Genomic DNA, 23,227 nt, shown 5'->3' on the forward strand with positions numbered 1-23,227 from the left:
CGCAATGTAATTGCACGCTTTAATCAGCTTCGTTTTCAGATCCGACAAACGGGGGAGGGGGGGCGATTGCGTTCGTTGGGCGAATTGTCTGCAGCGTGCTCGCTGTGGCGCCTGGGTAATCAAATCTAACTTTATATTAATAAAGGACGTGAATCAATATCAAACCCTATTTGAATTAAAACAATGTAATGACTTCTGTATTTTTTATACACCTATCACTATTAAAAACAGAACCATATAGACTGGATTCAGAAATATACATTTTGTGGCCTGTCAGAGTCAGAAAATAATTTTCAGATAAAGCATGATATCCGAATCGCGTCAACCTTTTGAACTAATCCACTTGAGATTTATTATTTCCTGTCACGTGACCGTGTTTCCCGCCACTTTATGTACCTCCATGTGAAGCGATTGTTTACAAAAAGCTTCTCTTGACTTTTGTAAGAATCTCAAAAGCTTGACAGCTTTTAAAATGTGGATTCAAGTACGGAGCATCGATGGGAAAAAGACAGTCAGGGTTGACGATTTGTCTAAGCTGACGAAAATAGAAGATCTACGAAAGAAATTGATCGAACCATTTGAAGCTGAAACTGATTCGCAAAAACTTTTTTTTCGCGGAAAAATTCTGGTCGATGGTCATTCACTGTTTGATTATGATGTTGGCCTCAATGATTTGGTACAGATTATGGTTCGAAAACCAATAATCGAAACCAACAATAATGTCGCCGATGGAGACGAATTAGAATCATCCGATAAAGAAAACCAAAAACCGGAGACGCCCGAAAAGGCCAACTCTGATATCGAGGATGAAGAAGTTGGCGATATCGAGGGAAATATTTATAAAGTTGGGGATATAGTTGACGCCAGAGATCTGTCAAATGGAGCCTGGTTTGAAGCTAAAATTACAAAAGTTACTAAAGATAATTCCGAAAGCGCTACAAAGGCCGAGTCCGATGACATCACCGATACGAATAAAAGGGATGAATCGGACGGTTTTCTGTATCATGTTCAGTACGAGGGCTATGAAGAGGTTGAACAATTAAAGCTTAAAAATGTCAGACCTCGTTGTAAAAATGTCATCAAGTTTCCAAATATTGAAATTGGTCAGAATGTGATGGCTAACTACAACTGTGAAGATCCCACAGAAAGAGGATTCTGGTACGATTGCCTTATAACTGGTAAAAAAGAAAACAAATCGAAAGAACTTTTAGCTACTGTATACGCAGGAGTCGATCTTACACCTCTTGAAGACTGCAAATTAGTTTTCCCTAACGAAGTGTTCAGCATTGAATCCGCTGGAAGTCAGATAAACGAAAAAGATATAGATTTAAACGATGCTACGTCAACTCCCACGATGCGGAAAAACAAGATAGAATGCGAGAAATGTCGTGATAATCCTAGGGTGAAGTGTAAAGAATGTGCTTGCAGCGTGTGCGGAGGAAAGCAAGAGCCGGAGAAACAGATACTGTGTGACGAATGCAACAAAGCTTATCATTTATTCTGTATGAATCCCCCATTGACCAAAGTCCCGGAAGAAGATGAATGGTATTGCGCAAACTGTAAAAATGACGAAACTGAAGTCGTGAGAGCTGGAGAAAAACTGAAGCAGAGTAAAAAGAAGTCTAAGATGGCGTCTGCTACTTCTAAGTCGAGTCGTGATTGGGGAAAAGGCATGGCATGCGTAGGTAGAACGTCACAATGTACTATCGTGCCGCCGAACCACTTTGGTCCCATACCTGGAATTGAAGTAGGTATGATGTGGAAGTTTCGCGTACAAGTCAGTGAAGCAGGCGTCCACAGACCTCACGTTGCAGGGATTCACGGTCGGGAAGACGAAGGCTCATATTCTATCGTTTTATCCGGCGGCTACGAAGATGACCATGACGGAGGTGATGAATTTACGTACACAGGAAGTGGAGGACGAGATTTATCCGGGAATAAAAGAACAGCAGAACAGTCATGTGATCAGTTATTGACACGAATGAATAAAGCCCTCGCTAAAAATTGTAACGCGTCGATAAACGTGAAAGATGGCGCTGAAGCTAAAGACTGGAAGGGAGGTAAGCCAGTTCGGGTCGTCAGAAATTGTAAAGGCAGAAAACATTCCAAATACGCTCCAGAAGAAGGCAATCGCTATGATGGAATTTACAAAATCGTCAAATATTGGCCAGAAACGGGTAAATCAGGATTCATAGTTTGGCGTTACTTGTTAAGAAGGGATGACCAAAACCCAGCTCCGTGGACCTCAGCTGGTAAAAAGAAAATTAAGAGTTTGGGCCTGGAAATGAAATATCCAGATGGTTACCTCGAAACGCTGAAAGAAAAAGAGAAAGATAAGGAAGAAAACCAGGGAAAGGGAAAGAAACGAAAGCAGTCCGTGGAGTCACCTACTAGCACCCCTAAAAAGACAAAAATCTCGGCTTACACACTGCCGGCAGATCTTCAAAAATTGGTGAAGGAAGACGATAAAAATAAGAAAATTTGGGACGAGGCTTTAATTTCAAGTGAAGAGGGAAAGGCTAAATTTCTACAAAGTGTTGAAGATCTGTTTACATGTATTTGTTGCCAAGAAATTGTTTTTAAACCTGTAAGTCTGGACTGTTCTCATAATGTCTGTAAGTCTTGTTTATCCAGATCATTCAAAGCTCAAGTGTATTCTTGTCCCGCATGTCGTCACGATCTAGGGGAGAAATATCCGATGGAGGTGAATGCCCCGTTGTCGAAAGTGCTCTGCTCCCTGTATCCAGGTTACGAGGCTGGGCGTTGATGTGAATAGATTTTATGACGTTTTATTTCAATTCAATAAGCTGACATCTCCACTTGAATATCACTATTGTGCCGCAGCTTGCAAACCATTACAAGATGTTTTAATTCAACTCAATAAGCTGAAATCTCCACTTAGCTATCACTGCCGCAGCTTACAGGCCATCTCATATCTCCACTTACAATATAGCTGTCACTGCTGCAGTCTTTTAATTTTGAATCATTTAGCTGATACAGTATCTTTGCTTAACTATCACAGCTGCAGCTTGCAGATCGTTACAAGTCTTTTTGGGGTCGTTATTTGATTGACAGTTGTCGTATAGATGATTCAAAACATGTACAAACATCAATTCACATTCTGAAAAATGAGAAACTAATTCACAATTATTTCATTATGGACTTTTGTTCTGTAACATAAATGAATAACATAGTAGTCTGAGTTATTTTCACATTTAATTAAGAATAGAAAATCAAAATGTCAATGGTAAATAATCTCCTGGCTTCAATACAGTTGAATTGAAAAGAAACCATGAAAAGATTTTAGCAACGACAGTTACTGTAGTGGCTTGGGTAGACCATATCTCGTTTATACATGTATCGTCTTTAAACCAAATGTTGACAAATTGTCAATCCCATGATGTACACATAATTTGTAAACTGAACGAAATTCAACCAACTTTTAGACTTCAGAAATGATGACCAGATACTTAATAAAATATTTCAATACACAGTTTTATTCTTTAACGAAAAAAATTATATTATTAACAATTGAATATCATCCTCTTTCTGGTCACATTAAATTCATCAGGCATTTATTTCTTAGTTTTTTCAATATTTTTATCTTATCATGGTCAGTTGTGCATTTATTTTTAAATTAAATCAGTACTCATGGTATTTCCACATATCTAAAACTAACAGGTCTGGAAATAACCATACAAAATGACAGTCACCATTAAACTGGAAATAACTTATTACCAGACATGTATAAAGACAAAGGCCTTGTGTGTGATACAACCCCTGAATTTGTGTCTGACACTGTCTGTGACTGGTGCTGTATTTCCAGGCTTGTATTGGTATAGATGTTACCTGTATGCATGCTATAAATTGATATATGTGCTGTAGAATATGATGAAAAATGTATAATTGATTTAGATTTTAATTTCCATTGTAAACAAAGTTATTATTTGTTGTTATTCATTGTTTTAATAGAATTAACTGTATATATATCCACATGTGTGTATAAATTTATAATTGATAGTCATGTAGAAACTTTATATTATATAATTAGTTTTATAAACCATAGTTGTTAATTTACCTTTATATTACCTGACCGACTCCTTATTAAATTCATTCAATGATACATGTAACTGACAATACCAGGACATAATTCTGTGAAAAAAAGTTACTGTTATGTTTTGTTGTTTTCAGCAACATTTAGTAACTGAATGAGAACATACGACACAATTATATGAAATGCAAGTTACTTAAACATACAACTTAAACATACATTATGCAAGAGCTAAATCTGTCTATTGCAGGTCTTTCGTTAGGCCTGAAATGTTATCTAAATTATTAATTAGACATTAATTAACCTATCCAGGCCATAATCAACTCTCGATGGCAGCACTAGCCTGCAATCTTTAGTGGATTGTGAGCCGATTTACTGCAAAACTTTCCTTCTTGATATAATGATTAAATGGATAATTGAGACTATGCTGTTTATTGGACTGACTTTAGTAATGATGACCAAGGCTAGGGGGAAATTTCAGTTGCTTAGTTCTCGGTTCATAGTGGATCAATTTGAATGAAATTTTCAGCAAATTACCTTTACATTATCTAGTTTTTAACTATTATAGTGAGAACTTCCAACTCGTTACCGAATCTCCCATAATGTATCTTTAAAAGATTGTTTCTGGCGACATTTCGATGAGGGTTATCTCATATTTATCAATCAAAAAATGATGAAAGACGAGAGAAGTCCGAGAACCCTTGTTGAAACATTACCAGAAATAAACTTTAAGTAGCTTGTATTCTATATAATTGTGTTATTCTGTTATATTACTATTCCATGGTTGTACGTGACAAGGAGTAGGGTCACCTATCCAACCTCGTGGGTTTTCTCTGGGTCCTCCAGTTTCCTCTCACTGCTAAAGACCCCTATGCACAAGTGAATTATTGAAATAAAATTGAACCATATGTTAGTTCCAAACTGACCTAGTTTGTATTGAGTGGACATTAAACCCCCATCTCTCCCTGTTATATTCTTCGCATTACTGTAAATCTTGAATCATAATGTGAATAGGGGAAAAAGGCTACACTCCAATATGATAATTTGTATTTATTTTAGTTCTGTGAAAATAAATTTACTTGTTTAAGCATTTGTCTAGAAGAATAATTAAACCCTGTTACTATGGTGCATGTGGTATAAAAATAAAATGGTGTATTATATATCAATTAATAATCCAATAAAAGTGCTCATTTTCATATTTTTAATTATTCATTATACATCTACTATATTTAATGTACATGTATGTCATGCTTGATGGAATGGCATTGCCATTCATGCTTGACAGAATGGCATTGTCGGTCATGCTTGACGGAATGGCATTGTTGGTCATGCTTGACGGAATGGCATTGTCAGTCATGCTTGACGGAATGGCATTGTCGGTCATGCTTGACGGAATGGCACTGTCTGTCATACTTGACGGAATGGCATTGTCAGTCATTTTAAATTGGATGTTACCCTAAAACACACTAAATACTGTAAAGTTAGGTGTTGATATAGTCATATGAAAGGCCCCGGGGAAGAATGATCTAAGTCACTTTTTCAACGAACCCCAGTTAATAGTGCCATCTGGTAGCAAATTGTATAAGCTTTCTGTGGAACATTAGATTTCAGGTAAAAATGATCGGAGTCACATCGAACCAAGGCCCTTCTGAAATGGCCTCCCGGACAAATGCGTCCATCGTACTCTTTATTTCACCTTAATTTGGCTGAAAAGTGGAAGTTAGTTGTTGTACTGGTAATTATGATTGGTATTAAACATCATTTTGAAGTTGTTGTTCTGTTCGCGTCAAGCATTCTCATCCAAAAGTCTGTTTTGCCTTTTATGCGAAAAGACAAAAATGTGACTTAGATCGTTCTTCCCCAGGACTCTTCACATTCTTTGATAAAAATGTTTGACTAATGTGAAATCTAACTTGGGTGTGGTGTAATTGTGCTGTTTTAATGGGAGTGTAATGGTTAGGATAAAACGGTCTGTTTAGATTAGATAATGAGTGTCAGGCTTAAATATTTTTACTTTCCCAAAGTAATTACATGTAACAAACAAAATAATTACCTTAAAATAAAGTTGTAAACCAGAATGCGTGTTGTATCATAAGGTCTGTCATTGAGTCAACTGGCGGGGTTTCGATTCCCTGGTTGTACGTGACAAGGAGTAGGGTAGCCTATTCAACCTAGTGGGTTACCTCCCACTGCTAAAGACCCCTATGTGCAAGCAAATTATTGAAATAAATGGCCGAGTTTGTGTCAAGTGGACTTATACCTCATCTCTCTCTCTCTCTCCCACTAATACAACAGAACTACACGATACCCGGAGGGATTTGTATTTTAATGCACGAACCCATGAGTGCTGAGAACAGGAACAAAAGCTACTCATTTTGATCTTGGGATCGACACCCTTCAAAAAAAAAAAAGCCTAATGCTCTGCCAATTCAAGTAGGATCGAAATGAAACTTGGTATGCCCATTCCTTGGACAATTGTGCATCGATTGATGAATTTCAAGTGTTGATATGACATGACAGTTTGAGATTATATAATCTTGTTATTTTATTATCATACTGTTAATGCTTTATTCAGGGATAGATATCATATATTAAGTCAATGGTTTATTATAAGTGTATATCAATAAATAAAATATATCATTAATTATTTTACCCAAAATATAACTCATTCACTAGTCTTTGTTTACGTCAACTTGCTGATACAATCGTATGTTAGTCTCGTAATGACACAGTTTGTCATGGATTCCTTTTGATACTTGCATGTTTCAGACCGTAACTTCCTGGGTTATATATTTGTTCTCTGTCCATCTCTTGCAAATTATTGGCGTAATTTTGCATGGCACCGTTTTTAATCCTGGAAGTCTGTCATCCATAGAAAAAGTTTTAGACCTGCTGTGTTCGTCATTACTTGGAACCATATCAAAGCATGTACTGGTACTTTTTTATTTTTTATTCCCCGCCTATCAAAATTTAAAAGAAGCAGAGGACTATTAAATTGTGTTTATATGTCTGCCACGCTTGTTACAACTTTTGGGACACAAAAATTCTGCTTCTAATTGAGCTGAAGTGTTTTAAAGGACAATATTGGTGTCAGTCATTACGCATGTGATAGAACTAGTTAATTTTAACAAAGAGATTGCTATGATAGATGCGTATTGAAGATTTCAAGAAAGGGAAGTGATGGAGAAAAAAAAAAGAAGTCCATGCATTACCATGTTTTTAAGTATAGAATGAATAAAAACAAGGAAATGTACGGACTATTTCCATTTTTCTCGTTCCCCCTTATCTAGTGACTTTGGTCTTCGAAGGAATTATTAGTGAGCAGAAATTCGCCTGTGTATCTGTTATCACTTGTGACTTCAGTCAGTTATATAGAAGGATAATTTGTGTTTTGCGTTTGTTTATCATTTCCCTTTCTTGAAATCTTCATAAGGCATCTATCATAGCGATGATCTGTGTGTTAAAATTATATTTGGAACATGTTTAACCAGTTCTATCACATATGTGATAATGACTGACACCAATATTGTCCTTTAAACTGGGTGTAGATGCTAGTTAGGTAAATAACTTGATAGGATAGTGTGATTTATTGAAACGGCTTCACTGTTATATTGGTTTGTTTCTAAATGAATAAATTTATCTTATAGAGTTCATGTCTTGTCTTGATATATTTTATTAATTCAAGTCGAGATTATCTTGGAGGGGGGGTGGGTGACTCGTTGATCTAACACATGTTTTTCACATGGGGTCATAGGGGGTGGTGGTCAAGGAGTGGTGTCCACCTGCCTGGCTTTATGGGTTTTCTTCGGTTCTCCAGTTCCAACTCACTGCTAAAGAACTCAACACAAAAGCAAATTATTAAAATATAATTGTACAATGTTAGACCTGAAATTGTTTAGTTTGTGTGGAGTGGATGTCTAACCCCATTTCTCTCTCAAAATGTCTTGCTGCTATAAACGTGGTTTGAAGTATTTCCCAATTTTATTGATGACTTTTAAACCCCCATTCCATTCCATTTCTGTACGAGAGCCATTGTGGCTCAGTGACTTGGGAACTGACTCAATAACCAGGTCTGGGGTTCAATCCCATTGGTGGCTGAGAAAACTCCCTAGGCCTGGCAAGGAACAATGACTAGGTCATTTACACTTGGGCTTGCACGTAACGGAATCCTTCACAGTTGGAACTCAATGGCTGCACGGGCAAAACTTGTGCTATAGCAAACTGCCTGCCCATTTTCATTAGTAGGTACAGATAAATTAAGCATTAAATCCATTTCATTCATTTACATTTAATTCAGTGGGCGGGGGGATGTCCGAATGGTTAGTGCTTGGGTGCTGTATCATAGGGTCTGTCATCAAGTCAACCGGCATGGTTTCGATTCCCCGGTTGTACATGACAAGGAGTAGGGTTGCCTGGCCAACTTCATGGATTTTCTCTGGGTCCACAGGTTTCCTCCCACTGCTAAAGACCCCTATGCGCAAGCGAATTATTGAAATAAAATTGACCCATGTGTTAGTAGTCAAATGACACGACCTACTTTGTGTCAGTGGAGGTTAAACTCTCTCTCTCTCTCTTGTATCTAGGCAAGAGATTTCTTCAAATTATAATAAATAACAAACACCATAATAAAATTTTACTTCATTTTATTTACACATGCATGACTTACAACTGCACAATATTGAAAGCGAGATTCTGAAATTGACAGAAAATTTGCTGTTTATTTCATGTAAAAACCGTAGACACGGTTAATCCAAGTTTTTATAAAACTACAGAATTATTTACATTTAACTTAATTAAATATCATCCACAAAAATAGATATCTTTTTACGTCAAATAACCTACTGTTAAAATGAGCCTACTTTTAGTCACATATTTCGAATGACATAGCCAGAATTCAACAATGGGGTGAGCACTGTCTGTCATTCAAGATTTTAGTGACTCTGGTTTGTTTTGTACATATTCTGTATAAATATCTTGTTTGTAAAGAAAGTCAAGGTTGTCAAATTGTTTATTTATCATATCTTTGTATCCAATGAAAGGGAATTTTGGCTTGATATTTTTTTTAGTGTTTCAAATTTCGCAATAGTGTAGTTTTCGAGAGTTTGACAGTTCCTCCATACTTTATAGACGTTTCTGTAAAATATTTAATTAATTTACATCATAAGCAAATGAGTTGATAAAATTCTGTTAAAATCCAATATTAACACAATGCTGTACATTTATTTAACAAAATATTTAAAACACCGGCTTTATTTACGAAAACTTACAATAAAAGCAAAACGAGAAAGCCGTTTTTCCATTAACAAAGAGTTCAAAGATTTTAAAACTGAACCAATAAAAAACGTGAATCCTCTTTATTACTTTCGTTTGAAGTTTTCATAAAATAACGCTGTGGTGAAAGTACATGATAAAATACATCTTCACTATATCTAGGTTTGACGACGATTACAAGACGCACATCGGCCGTTCTGACTCAGTGAAGATACAAAATATAACCCATCCTTTCTTGATTAATAAAGATGCCTTTGCAGTAAAAAATGACAAATTATCATCAACCACCTAGTTCCAAGCCAATTAATATCAATCAATCAATTAAATAATTAATTAGGCAGTTTTTAACGACAAATATAAATAAATCTATGTGTGTACATATAATCCGAGCAGATTGAAAGCACTTTTTATAGAAAACAACAACCATAACCTATTTGTACACAAACGGGGCCCTTATTCACGAAAACTTAAACTAAGGTACAATCGAAATTTTAAGAAATACTGCAAAAACGATTGGCTGACCAGTAAAAATCAATTTGCATATATCCAATGAAGTTGCAGTATTTCTTAAAATTTTGGTTGTAACTTAGTTTAAGTTTTCGTGAATAAGGGCCCAGAAATAGAAGAAAGGGAAAAAAAATATCCATATATCTACAATTTCTCTAAAAAAAAAAAAAAAAAAAACAACCAAAAAAATATGGGTTGATTAATTTACAATTTTTGATTCCAGTAGTAATTTACAAGTGACTATCAAATTTATTTACACAAATTCACGATTCTTCATATCTCACATTAAAAACCATGACGTTAAACTATGGGAGACACGCAACAAACATTTTAATGATGTACCACGCAATGAAAATTGTGAGTGCCGAGGTTTCCTAAAAAGAGGAAAACTGTTTAAGGAAAATACAGACTAAAAAAACATGTATATCTTTAAAACTAATTGTCAGTACCGTAGCGAGAATTATGCTAAGAAGGGGGTTATTGGAACAATCGCATTTAGCCCCACCGACCAATGTCTAAGTGCAGATGGATTTTGGGTATATTATCAAACGAATAAATCAAATTATTATTTTGGAGACAGCATCGATCTCAGTTTTCTCTGCGAGAATGAGGTGAGGTGGTTTCTCAATAAAAACAGTTACGTTTTGTAATATTCTTGGCGGGCCGAATCAAAAGGGGGAGATCTTTCCACTAATTGAATCCCTCGCCGAATGAAGAACAACTCGTTCCCCTAATTGAATCCCTCATTTCCAGAATTTTATGTTGTTAGTGGGAGGTTGAATGCTGATATACCAGACCCAACTCAGCATCATTCTCTGGCTACGGTACTGTCGTTAATTATCTATCAATTATCTATCGAACAAGAATATGCTAAAAGATGAAAATGTTCAGATTTTATGAATAGGGATATGTTATTTAATCTAAATATTTAGAAAATAGAAAGACGAATTCTCCGTAGATTTCATGCTGAATGAAAAGGCTGAATTTTTTTTATCAAAGGCACACGTACACTCTTTCAAAAATATTTCCCGTTCTTCGTTAAAATTTTTGATGAAGGATGATAATTTGATGTTATATATAAAATATTTGGTTATATTTTTGTAAAACGATGCGAAGGTCACAACGTTGACCTCTGACCTATAAAATATGCATAGTGATTAATTATCCATACAATTATTATTGGAACTAGATTCGTTATATAACTCGTATGAGAGATAAACCTTCTACTGAGACAGGGGATTCAAGGGAGGTAACTAGGTCTTGTTTAACGAAGTGTACACGCAAGATAGTGGATCAAGGGGAGGTAAAAACGCAAACATTTGGATCTTATTTCACGAAGTGTACACACAAGCCAGTGAATTAAAGAGAGATAATAAAGTAATATCTGGGTCTTGTTTCACGAAGTGTACATGCAAGCCAGTGAATTAAAGGGATGCAAACAAACACACGAGTCGTACGATTCTGAAACGAGGTCCAGATCTGAATAAAAAGTGTAATGCTAAGATAGTTTCGTGGAAGACTATTACTAAAATCGGATTAATTCTTAAAATAATTACTCTCTCTATTAATTAATGCTGTCATATTGTTTAATAATTTGTGATCCATGACAGGAAAATGAGTCGGAAGTCACTGGATATGAACAAAATGGCTAAATAGGCTTTTAAGAAATATTAGTGTATTTTATTTGTCAAATATAAAGTTTTGGCCTATTATAATATCATTGTTTACACTGTTAAAAGATTTGCGAGTTCCGACACATTTTGCCACAACAGGTCACATTTAACATAGAAATTTTAAATACTCAACATGTTCATTTTATAATTCATAGTACAAACGAAGATGTAGAAATTTTACATATTTTTACAGTTATCTCTGTGCTTTTTCCCCGAAACTAATTTTGTTTTCTAAACTTTTAATCATTTCTTGTAAGCGCTCAAATTGAAACATAATACAGTATCAATAATTTTCTGTTCTTTCTTGTTTCGAAAGTTTTCAAATGCGTTAGCCTACATTCTATGATAATACTTCAGATATGGCAACAAATTACTAGCCATGTATAGAATATTCTTAGGGTTAACTTTAATTCTCTGTTATTCAACAAATCACAAACCAGAAATAATGTTTGCACCAAAAGTATTTTTGACACGGCCATGTATTTTTCGCTTGTTTCAGAAGTTTTATTTTTTATAGAAGATCGACTAATACATACGATAACTTAAATATTTCAAAATATGCGAGGAATTTCTGGTTTCAACCAATCACAAACATGCGAGGAATTCCTGTTAACAGCACCAGTTTAGTCTAGTTCGCTACCTGAGGTTGATTGATATTCACAACGCTATAAAAGATTTCATAAAAATGGAGCCTCGTAAATTTTCAGGCAAGAATTGTTAAAGTACGTGGAGGGAGACTCGCAACTTATCATAAAACACGATGAAAATGTATTAAGTAGAAAGAAAGAATTCCGAAAGGCAGATGGCGAGTAGAAAGACGGTTTCGGAACCCCTCTGGATCGTCTATACCACTCAATATTTAAATTAATCCTTGACCGTTAAATTTTTTTTTTGATCTTGGATTCGTATTTCTCGATTTTAACCCTGGTCAACCAAACCAAATATGAGCAATGTTTTCTGGGTGTCATGACGATATTGTTTGTGTTTGCTATCATTGCAGACAGATCTATTTTGTTCCAACAAAAACAAATACAAGCAATGTTTTATGGACGTCATGACGATATTGTTTGTGTCTTCTATCATTTCAGATCTATTTTGGTCCAATGTAACGTTTATGTTTTATTAAGCTTTTTATTTACGATGATGCCAGGTATGATTGCCATTTCATAACCACTTTTTATTACCATCAACGAGACTAAAATCATTTAGTGATAAAGTTTTAAGTGTATAAAGTCAGTGATTGTGGAATGACTGACCATTTCATGTTTTCTTATGTGGTGAGACAAATCATATCGATACTCAATACTCAATACTGCTAAATTCGGCCATTAAACTTGATATTTTGACGGCTGGATTAGGACTGTTTGAATTTTATCTTACGCACGAAAAAGTAAAGCTCAAAATTTACAAAAAAAACAAAAATAATTTTAGTTGGAGTGGTATATTACACTGTAACACAGGTATCATTTAATCTTGTGTATTTAGCACTAATTTCTTTCACATTCGTTTATGTTTAAAAATTTGTGAATTAAATACTTGTAAATTGGACACCCATTATCAAAATTAATCAGTCAGCTTTAAACTAGACACATGTACAAATTAGACGATTTTGGTGCCTATAAATACTTTTTACGGGTTTTTAAACAAAGATTTGGTATTAAAGGAATGTGAAAGAAATTAGTGCTAGATACACAAGATTAAATGATACTTGGGTTACAGTGTTATAAGTGCTGAGAGAATAGTGTATCATATATCAAATTAATGTTATGTTTAATATTAAAACATGGTAAATTCAACAAACTGAAGAATATTTACAATTTTATAGCAATAATCAATCATCTGCATAAAGTTTAATAAATAATAATTACTGGACAAATATTGTTATTTATACAAAACACCCCTTTAATATAACATGAACTTGCCATTAACAGTGATTAACATCCAATTTAGGGGCGAGCCTATTCTGTGAAAGAGGGGTGTTTGGAGATAATCATTATGTAGGGTTTTGTACCAGTTTAAACTCTAGCCGTAATTGATACCCAAGAACACTGGAGTCAGTTTCTAAGACTTTACTATTATACCACCACTTCTCATTTGCAGTGTCGGATTAAGATACATGGCGGCTCTGGTGCACTTGAGTAAATTGCCGCCCCTTGCACGCCTCACACCCTCCCAAAAATAAGATGTAAAAAGTTTTCTTTTTATTCATACATTCATATTACGGATGTAATTGTTGAATGTCTTTTCCGTATTTTAACTAAGGGGCCCCTAACCGTACCATGATAAATACGTCAAGGCTTATTTGAGCTGTCCAACATTTTCAACGGCTTTTATATATACAGAGAGGGAAATGGGGTTTAACGTCCACTCGACACAAACTAGGTCATATCAGGACTAATAAAGTTTAATTTTATTTCAATAATTCGCTTGCGTGCAGGGGAGGAAACCAGGAGACGGAGAAACCCATGAGGTTGGAGGTTTTATATAATAATTATTACTTATATTTTGTGTATAACAATATTATATATATTATCAATATGTTTATATATATCTCTTATTAACATAATAACCATATTGCTAGTAATAATACAATCTCATTAAAATACACATCTATATTCCGTTTCATTTTTTTATACTTTCGATGACCTACACTACATGAAGATATGACAAGTTGTACTCGAAGGTTGCATCAGGGGTCATACGAGCGGCCTTTGACCCTATGACATCAGACATTGATGTTTCTAGTGGGTTACCCACAGTGCCGTGCACCTCACACCAAAAAACTCCCCGTAACAGACTATTTCATTGGCTAATTCCTCATATCATCCAGAATGCGGGATATATAACAACTATTTCAGATCCTAGTGTAGTAAAGACATGTAAAACGAAATTTGGAACTATAAAAAACAAAACGAAATATGATCTGTGTTTTAACCAGATTGTAAATAATAATAGTAGTTTTTGAATATTAATTTTCTTTGGTTAAAAATATGATATAATTAAAATTAATTAATATAAGCACAGAATATTTTTAGAATCCGCCCAAAAAAAAAAAAAAAAAAAATGATAAAAAACCACTTTAATTCATTTCAAAAGTTTTTATTTCTTCAAACTGAATGAAAATTTTGAGTTAATTTATTGTTCGAAAATTGAATTCATCAAAATTAAATTTTAATTCCAAAAATTTATTTTCAAATAAACTAATGAAAAGATTCAACATTGTACTTCAATAATAACATGGATATATTTATGTTTCTGGCAAGGGATTGGAGAGGGGGGAGGGGGGAGATTTACTTATATAATACATAAATTATACATACAAATTAATATCTATGTAAAAATTATCACCAATGTATAAAAATATCTTTTATATTAGTCGTACCCTATAGAAATATACGAAGAATTTAGCAAAACAATATTTCATAATGATTAATGACTACATTCTTCTAAGCTAATATTTCACTGAAAACATAACCTCTAAATTAAACCCTCTTGGTGAAAATACCATTCTTCATTCGTGCAAGTCTTGTAGAACCAGACATTTCTCAGACTTGGATCCCGAGACATTTCTTAGTCAGCAAGTCTTGGACAACCAGACATTTCTTATTCAGGGTTACTTACATTACTGTAGACTCAGTATTTCCACGGAACCAAGAGGGTTTTTAGAACGTTATTTTGTACTACACTATAAACTCTATAACAGGGTTCAAGAGGTCAGATACAAGTTACCTCCCCTTCTTAAACACCTGACAGGTTTCAACCAATCATATTACACGTTTTACTTATCATCCCATTATACCGTTTCTCCCCGGTGAACATTTTTATGGTTATTTTTAGAATAAATAGATCAGGCCAAGGCTCCAGTTAAAAAAAAAAATTTAAGAATGTCTAAAAATTGATAAATTGTATGTAAATAATCGCTTTTAGACATAGAAAATATGGAGGTGAAGGCTCCAGGTAGTTGAAAAATCTGTTAACAGGACAGGTAAAAATGGATAAATTGTATGAAAATAACTAATCTGGAGATAGAAATGTAGAGGAATATAAATTATTTTTAATACAAATTTATCAAAGTCGTGATATTTCAGATTTAAAGAAGAAACTACACAAGTTATTATGTGAATAAAAGTATATAAATATTTAAATATTACTGTTGGTTAATAATAAAGGATTTTTGATTGGCTAATAACTAAACCTATTAACACACCAGCATTTTGGTAACAGATTCAGTATTAACCAATGTAACCAATCCAGTATTCATCAGTTTCAGCGCTGTGGTAGAGAATGGACCAATGGGAGTACCGGAGTGATTGTAACCATATTTATATTCAAATGTTTTTATAAACTGTATTTAATACAGTAAGACGTCACTGTAACATCGATGTTCGAATCTGCGTTATAGTTAGACAAGGGCCTCCACTATAAAACTGATGTTTAGATCTGTGATACAGTGAGATAACGGTCTCTACTATAACATCGATGTTCGGATCGGCGTTATAGTTAGACAATCGCCTCCACTATAAAACGGATGTTTAGATCTGTAAGATAACAGGCTTCACTATAACACCGATGTTCAGATCTGCGTTATAGTAAGATAAAGGCGTCCACTATAAAACTGATGCGACACAAATGGCCTCACTTTAACAAAATTGAAACCGTTGCCAACATAATGCTACAGTAAAATCCCAATGTAATAATACGAATAAATTACAAGTTGTTAAGAATAAACAAACTGAGTAAAGCCGGTTTTCCATGTACGCGTTTTTGCCAGTCACATGGAAACAGTCCCATTACATGTACATTAGACCGACTATTTCGCTGGCAAAAACGTGTACATGGTACCAGGCCTGACTGATAAGCCTGTTTTCCATGTACGCGTTTTCACCAGTTACATGGAAACGATCCCATTACATTTACATTAGACCGACTATTTCACCAACGAAAACGTGTACATGGTACCAGGCCTAACTGATAAACCATATTAATTAAAGAAGGAAGTTCGAATCCCCTGATAATATTTAATGATTTAAGTATTTTAAATAACCTTGCTGTTCGGTATGATAACCTGAATATTTACTGTATAAATATTAAAAACATTTACTACAAATCTTATTCACCTATTCACAAAACATAAAAACATTTCAACCATAGAATTTTAGCATCTTAACTTTCTAAAAGAGAGAAAGAATTTCATCACCTCTGCGATCACAAGAGTTTTATGTTTGTGGCGATCACAAGAGTTTTATGGTTGTGGCGATCACAAGAGTTTTATGGTTGTGGCGATCACAAGAGTTTTATGTTTGTGGCGATCACAAGAGTTTTATGTTTGTGGCGATCACAAGAGTTTTATGTTTGTGGCAATCACAAGAGTTTTATGTTTGTGAAGATCACAAGAGTTTTATGTTTGTGGCGATCACAAGAGTTTTATGTTTGTGGCGATCACAAGAGTTTTATGTTTGTGGCGATCACAAGAGTTTTATGGTTGTGGCGATCACAAGAGTTTTATGTTTGTGAACATGGTCATTAAGATTTGAAAGTAAATGTTTTTTTACGAAAGACGTGACGAAATTTGGGCAAGGAGAATAAGAATAGGGATGACAAGAATTGCACATTTATTAAACATAAATTGTTTAATTGGATGATGATGTTAATAAATGCTGTTAAAGTTACACATATGTATATATAATCAACATATAAATTAAAATATGACTTTTGTTTACGATATTAATATAATTATCATTATAATGACTCTGAGCATAAAATGCAACGATGATATAATTAACGATATTCGGAAACAATATCTTTAAGATATTACATCATTAAAAGATATTCCGTTCGTTTGATTGGTTGATCAATTGATGACGGACAGAAAGTAAGCGTAACAGACTAATTATCGTTAATTATAATGTAACCATAGAAACGATTCCCACTGTTGATAGTACATCTTAAATGTCGTCTGCTCAGAATCTGAACCTCATTCACTTAGTTCTTGATTCATCTGGCTATCGTACGATCGATTGGATGAATGAAATGTTATAAATAGCGTAAGCCGTTATCCGTTACCTTATATAGTTTTATTCACCAAGCATTTTACGACTGCTTGCGTGCAAATGACGAATCCTTATAAAGATTAATCACCAAGGATTTTACGACGGTTTGCGTGCAATTAACGAATCCTTAAAAGACGTAGCAAGCTAGTAGAATAATATCACGAGTATTGTGTTTATATAAATATTTTATAGTTTTTATCATTGTTTGGTTCCACTTTCCGTTAAATAAATTTCCACTCCTTTCTGTTCATTTTGTTGTTGTTTCATTGCTGCGCGTTTTTCGGCTAAAAGTTTTTTACGCGCTTCGTCCCGAGCTTTTGCTGCCTGTTTTGCTTTTTGGCTTCTTTCGGGAGAAGATTCGGGGGTTTCTTTGGGTTTGAGAGTTTTTCTCTTGGTACCTGGAAATAGAAACAGAAAATATCAATAAATGTAAGACATTTATCGTTGGTGAAGTGTCAAAAGGGTATATCTCAGGAAATTAGTCAAATACACATTTTTGCATTTTTAAACTCTCCCAATTAATATGCACATTTCTGTCTAAGCTGTGCATCTCTACGCCAATTAGAACTGTTCTAGGTTTCAGGTGTCCAAATGTTGTATCTTGATTTGTGGAAATTTTGAAATGCAAAAAGTTGTATTTCTTAATCTTTAGAAATTCTTAGATACTCCCTTTTGACACTTCATCGATGTTACGTTCAAAATTTAACAATGATCTCCAGTCTAATATAATATGGGCAGGTGATCTTTAAAAAAAAACATTTTTCAAATTTCCATGATCTTCAGTGCAATATAATATGGCTAAAATGGGTTGAAATGAAATGAGGTATAAGGTTCATATTTATACATTCTTAAATGGTGGTTTCTACTATTTTGTATATTGAACAGAGCCACCTGAAGACATTTTGTGAAATTGTACGTTGTATAATAATTTTATTAATAGAAGAATTTTACCTGGAGTGTGACCAGGTGTACTATTTTGAGACAAACTTCCAGATTTTGGACTAGAACTAGCAGAACTACGACGAGAAAGCTGAAAAAAAAAACCCAGAAAAAAACATGTAATTAAAATTCTACAAAATTGGAAATCAAGCGAGAATACAGGCCTTTTTAAAAGTTATTCCCATGGTTTCAAGACCTTTCCATTTTAGTTATCTCCCTTGGATTGGTTACCAATACAGGTGAAGTGTTTGAATCTGATCTTCTCACAAAAAGAATTACATCTGGACACCAGTTTTAAGGTATTGGCCAATATAATGGAGGATAACATACCTTCTGTTCCTCATTTTCAAGTACAAATTTTTACATGGGACCTCATGTAAATGGGGTTTAACATGCACTCGACACAAACTAGATCATGTCGGGACTAACATTGGGTTTCATTGTATTTCAATAATTGAGAGAAAACCCACAAGGTCAAATAGGCGACCCACTCCTTGTCACATACAACCAGAGAATCGAAATGAAATGAAATGGGGTTTAACGTCCTATTGTTCTGCTCCTAAACTGGGCTAATGAAGACGAGCATATGATATACAGTGTGCTATGAGGGAAATTTTGCCCGGGCAGCGGCACTATCGCCTACTCTTATATCGAATTTCAACTGCCAGGGGATCTTTTACATGCATTCCAATATATACACGGGACCTCGGTTTTTCGTCTCATCCGAAGGACTAGACAGCTGTCCTTGTCAGGCCCTCCGTCCTGCAGAGAATCGAAAACAACACCAGTTAAAGCAATTAGACTAATACTGACAAGAAATTGTTTTTCTTTTTATTATGTTTTGCTTTTTAAATTGATCTATTAATGATTTCAGTAATATAATACAAGCAAAGGGCTACGTGGATTATACAGGTATTCTTATACGACTATAAACTAGTATTAATATAATTTACCTGTAAAGGTATTTCCTTCCATCCATTATTTCTCATTAGTTCTATTTCTGTAAACATATCGTCTACATGATCTATCTGTATCTTGACCATATCCCAGAAACCTTGTAAATCCTCCCAGTTGGTTGGTTTAGCTTCAGGATCAGGGTACTGTCAAAATAATTATATTTAAAAAGGTACCGTTGTTAGGGAAGTTAGTATTAATACCTGTTGTACAAGGGAAGTTAGTATTAATACCTGTATGTAGGCTCAAAATACTAACATCATTGTCACATGTACAGTTCATTAACAAAGCGAAGGGCAGAGATATCACCAGCAATACACGATCTCAGAATTTATTCATATATTGGGACAATATCAAATTCTTTGAAAAAGATATCTGGGCTGATCTGTGATAAATAAAACTGAGTGTCTGACAAAATAGCTTGAAGCCGATGTGGGATCATTACGGCCCCTGGGATACCCTACTGGCGACCTCTGCCATGTGTCAATCAACTAGTTAATATTAGTAACAAACCTGATGATCTTTACATAATTCACGGAACTGTTGAAATCGTTTATTTATCAGAAGGTGGGCTTTACCAATGGCGGCTCGTATTCTACCTGATGCTATAAATACAAAATAAATTTATACTACGTGGAAAATACATAAAATATTAAAAAAGACATTGCCAGGTAATGGGACATATGAATAAAAAATCCAGATTTTTCCACAACCTTAACTACCCTAGTCCCTGTATACAAGAGATGAAATGGGGTTTAACGTCCTACTGTTCTGCTACGACTAGGCTAATGAAGACAGGCATACGACATACAGTGTGCTATGAGGGAAATTTTGCCTGGACAGCATTGATATGGCCTACTCTAATGATGAATTCCAACTGTCAAGGGTTCTTTTATGTGCACAGCAATCTGTACACGGGACCTCGTTTTTTGGGGGGCTATCCGAATGACTATATGTTGTCCCTTGCTAGGCTCTCCATCCTACGTCACTGATATGAGGGAACCATGCCCAAAAATCCAGATGAACTTTCTTGGTCAGAACAGGGGTCAAACACGGTACCTGCAGCTTAGCGAGCTAACATCTTACTCACTGAGCCACCACAGCCCCCGTTACGTATAATAATAGATGATGATCGTACCTTCTTCGGGTATAGATTGTGTTGATGTGTTTATTTCAGATTGTGAACATAATACTAATAATCTATCTTCTTCTGACTGAGTTAAATATAGAAAATAATCGCCATCCTACAAAATATCAATAATAGAATATATACTAATCATCCTACAAAATATCAATAATATATACTTGTCTCAAATAATCACATAAATCAGTTTCAATGCCCTTCTTTACTGCTCCATCTGGACTAATGAGAGAGAGAGAGAGAGATGGTGTTTAACGTTCACTTGACACAGACTAGGTCATTTTGGGACTAACACGTGGTTAATTTTTATTTCAATAATTCACTTGCACGTAGGGGTCTTTTGCAGTGGGAGGAAACCGGAGGAGCCAGAGAAAACCTACGAGGTTGGACAGGCAACCCTACTCCTTGTCACGTACAACCGGGGATTCGAAACCCCCAACCCCCAATGGGCTAATGAAGATAGCTAATGGAGGGAAATTTTGCACAGACAGTGGCTTGTATACGATATCACCCTTGTTGGAAGTGGACGTAAAACTCCAGGAATGAACAACGAACGGACAACGGCATTACAGCCTACTCTAATTTTGAATTACAACTGTCAAGTGCATGGCAATTTATACGGGGGATTTAATTTTCTCGTCCCATCCAAACGACTTGTTTATATTCGGAATATCACCAGGAACTCTCACGGTTATACTTTTTGCTGACAACCATGGGCTTATGCCGAACAGTGCACTATGAGAGAAATTTGGTCTGGACAGCGACGTTGTCGACTACATGTACTCTTCACCGAATTCCAAATCTCCTGGGGTTTTTACGTGCAAGCCAACGAGCATGTAGATGAACCCCAGTTTTTCAACCCATCGTCTGGAGTAGTACATAGAACTCTAAATATACCAGTTAAAGTATGAGCCAATAGAGACTAACGCAATTTCTGTGCTGAATTTAAATTGCCTAAAGAATACGCAATACATGGAGATGAGTGAGCCGGAAACATGCCTAGAATTTGGGGGTGGTGGGGGGGGGTGGAATGTTTGCTTGAAGTATATGAAAATCAAAAGATGTTAATGTCAGGTATTAAACATTTAGGACATGTTTTTTATATTGTCCACATGTCATTCAAATCTAACCAGAAATTATACAAGTTATTGTCGTTAAATCTATATCTACTCTAGTCAGATATATTTACTTGTCACAGTTATAACGTTCAGATCCAAATTCATCGAGAAATTATCAGAAACGGGACACTGACTTAAATAATACTACTAATAGAGAAGGATAAAAACCCTGTTACATTAAAATATATGCACTTTTAGATCAAATATTAATTTTTTTTTTTCTTGTTCCCCGGTCAACAAGTACACATTACGAAACCTTTATCCAATCAAATTGCACATATCATTTTAATAACGTCGCCAAATTTCAAAGCCCTATCATTCTATTCACAATTCTATTTAAAAACATATCCACGGAAATTTACGTATACAAATAATAACTCCATTTCACTCAGATATAAACAAACCTTTTCCTTATCACCAGTAGGATACAAATGTCCATTCAAATACGCTCCTCCGTTTAAATCATGACCACAATTTAACGATGTAGGCCCGTGTAATCCTTGGCCAACGGCAGCACGTAAACAGTCTTCACTTGTTCGTATATCTCTTACAGATGGCATTGCGTTTTCTGGTGAGTTTGAATTCGATATCACGGAACTGTTACTAGAGTAAGGTGAGCGTTTCTCTATGTCTTTATACGAAGTGTATTGGCTATAACTACCATAGCCACTCACAGCACAACTAATTTTTAAATACGATGGTTTACGCGAAGGATCCAAGGGAGATAAGTCTGAATCGCTATTGTATGACGGAGATTGTCTATGCGGGATAGCATTTTCTTTGTTACTCTCCAACAAAACACTGTGAAAATGAGGTTTTTCACGAGTCTTTTTCGTCAAGCTGACATCGTGACGACTGTCCGTAGATTTCACCAAGTCTTGACTAAGTGCGACTTGTTTCGATGTTCCTGATTGGCTGGCTCCACTTAGCACTGACGGTTCACTCACTGAAAAGATAAAATTGAGTAAAATTAATATACCGATTTTCATTTTTATCTAAAAACAACAGCCACCCCAAAAATATTGCATCAATTGTAGGTATGTATGGGGACAAATTGTCCTAGCACTGTATAAGCTACCCATGCCTAGAACTAGAGCATAAATTGAGTCTCTATCAGACGCAATCCTTCTGTCATCTGTCAATCTATATGTCACAATTTTTTTAAAACAATATATAAAATACAGTTCTGACACAAAGTTAAAATTTGACAGATCTAAAAATTCTATGCCAAAAATCATACTTTATATCTGGGTCTAAAATATGAGCACTATGTTTAATTATTAGTTTACAACTGACTTAAAACAAACCAGTGGAAATATAGGAGTAATAAATCAGTGACAGGGAGAGAAGAGGTAGTATTTTATCTTCTGATGATTGTGTACAGATATAGTATATCATCATGTAGGAGATATAGTATAACTTATATATCATAATATAACCCGAGACCGGACACACCAAGTTTATATCCCTCTCTGACTACCGGTATATATCTATATATTGACCAAATATTGTAATATAAGCTG

At 34.9% G+C, this 23,227-nt stretch overlaps 2 protein-coding genes across 13 annotated transcripts in view; one reads left to right on the top strand and one right to left on the bottom strand.

The window, feature by feature from the left end:
* Positions 1-119: 119 nt before the first annotated feature.
* Positions 120-7,702, top strand: LOC126822733 (E3 ubiquitin-protein ligase UHRF1-like). Its single transcript, XM_050551776.2, has one exon. It carries the CDS (start codon positions 473-475, stop codon positions 2,765-2,767), a length of 2,295 nt encoding a protein of 764 aa, XP_050407733.2. The 5' UTR covers positions 120-472; the 3' UTR covers positions 2,768-7,702.
* Positions 7,703-8,677: 975 nt separating this feature from the next.
* LOC126822730 (disks large-associated protein 5) overlaps positions 8,678-23,227 on the bottom strand; it is a 106,593-nt gene continuing 92,043 nt past the window's right edge. For all 12 annotated transcript variants that reach the window (XR_007680972.2, XR_007680969.2, XR_007680971.2 and 9 more), the window contains 6 exons: positions 22,109-22,650; positions 20,584-20,689; positions 19,959-20,050; positions 19,445-19,591; positions 18,504-18,582; positions 8,678-17,950 (listed from right to left, as the gene is read on the bottom strand). Coding sequence is in view for 7 of the 12 variants with exons in the window: in XM_050551755.2 (XP_050407712.1) it covers positions 17,751-17,950; positions 18,504-18,582; positions 19,445-19,591; positions 19,959-20,050; positions 20,584-20,689; positions 22,109-22,650 (1,166 nt within the window). In the remaining 5 variants the exon portion in view is untranslated. The remainder of the gene's footprint in view (positions 17,951-18,503; positions 18,583-19,444; positions 19,592-19,958; positions 20,051-20,583; positions 20,690-22,108; positions 22,651-23,227) is intronic.

The sequence above is a fragment of the Patella vulgata genome, chromosome 5 (genome assembly GCF_932274485.2).
Source record: "Patella vulgata chromosome 5, xgPatVulg1.2, whole genome shotgun sequence".
Lineage (NCBI taxonomy): Eukaryota > Metazoa > Mollusca > Gastropoda > Patellidae > Patella > Patella vulgata.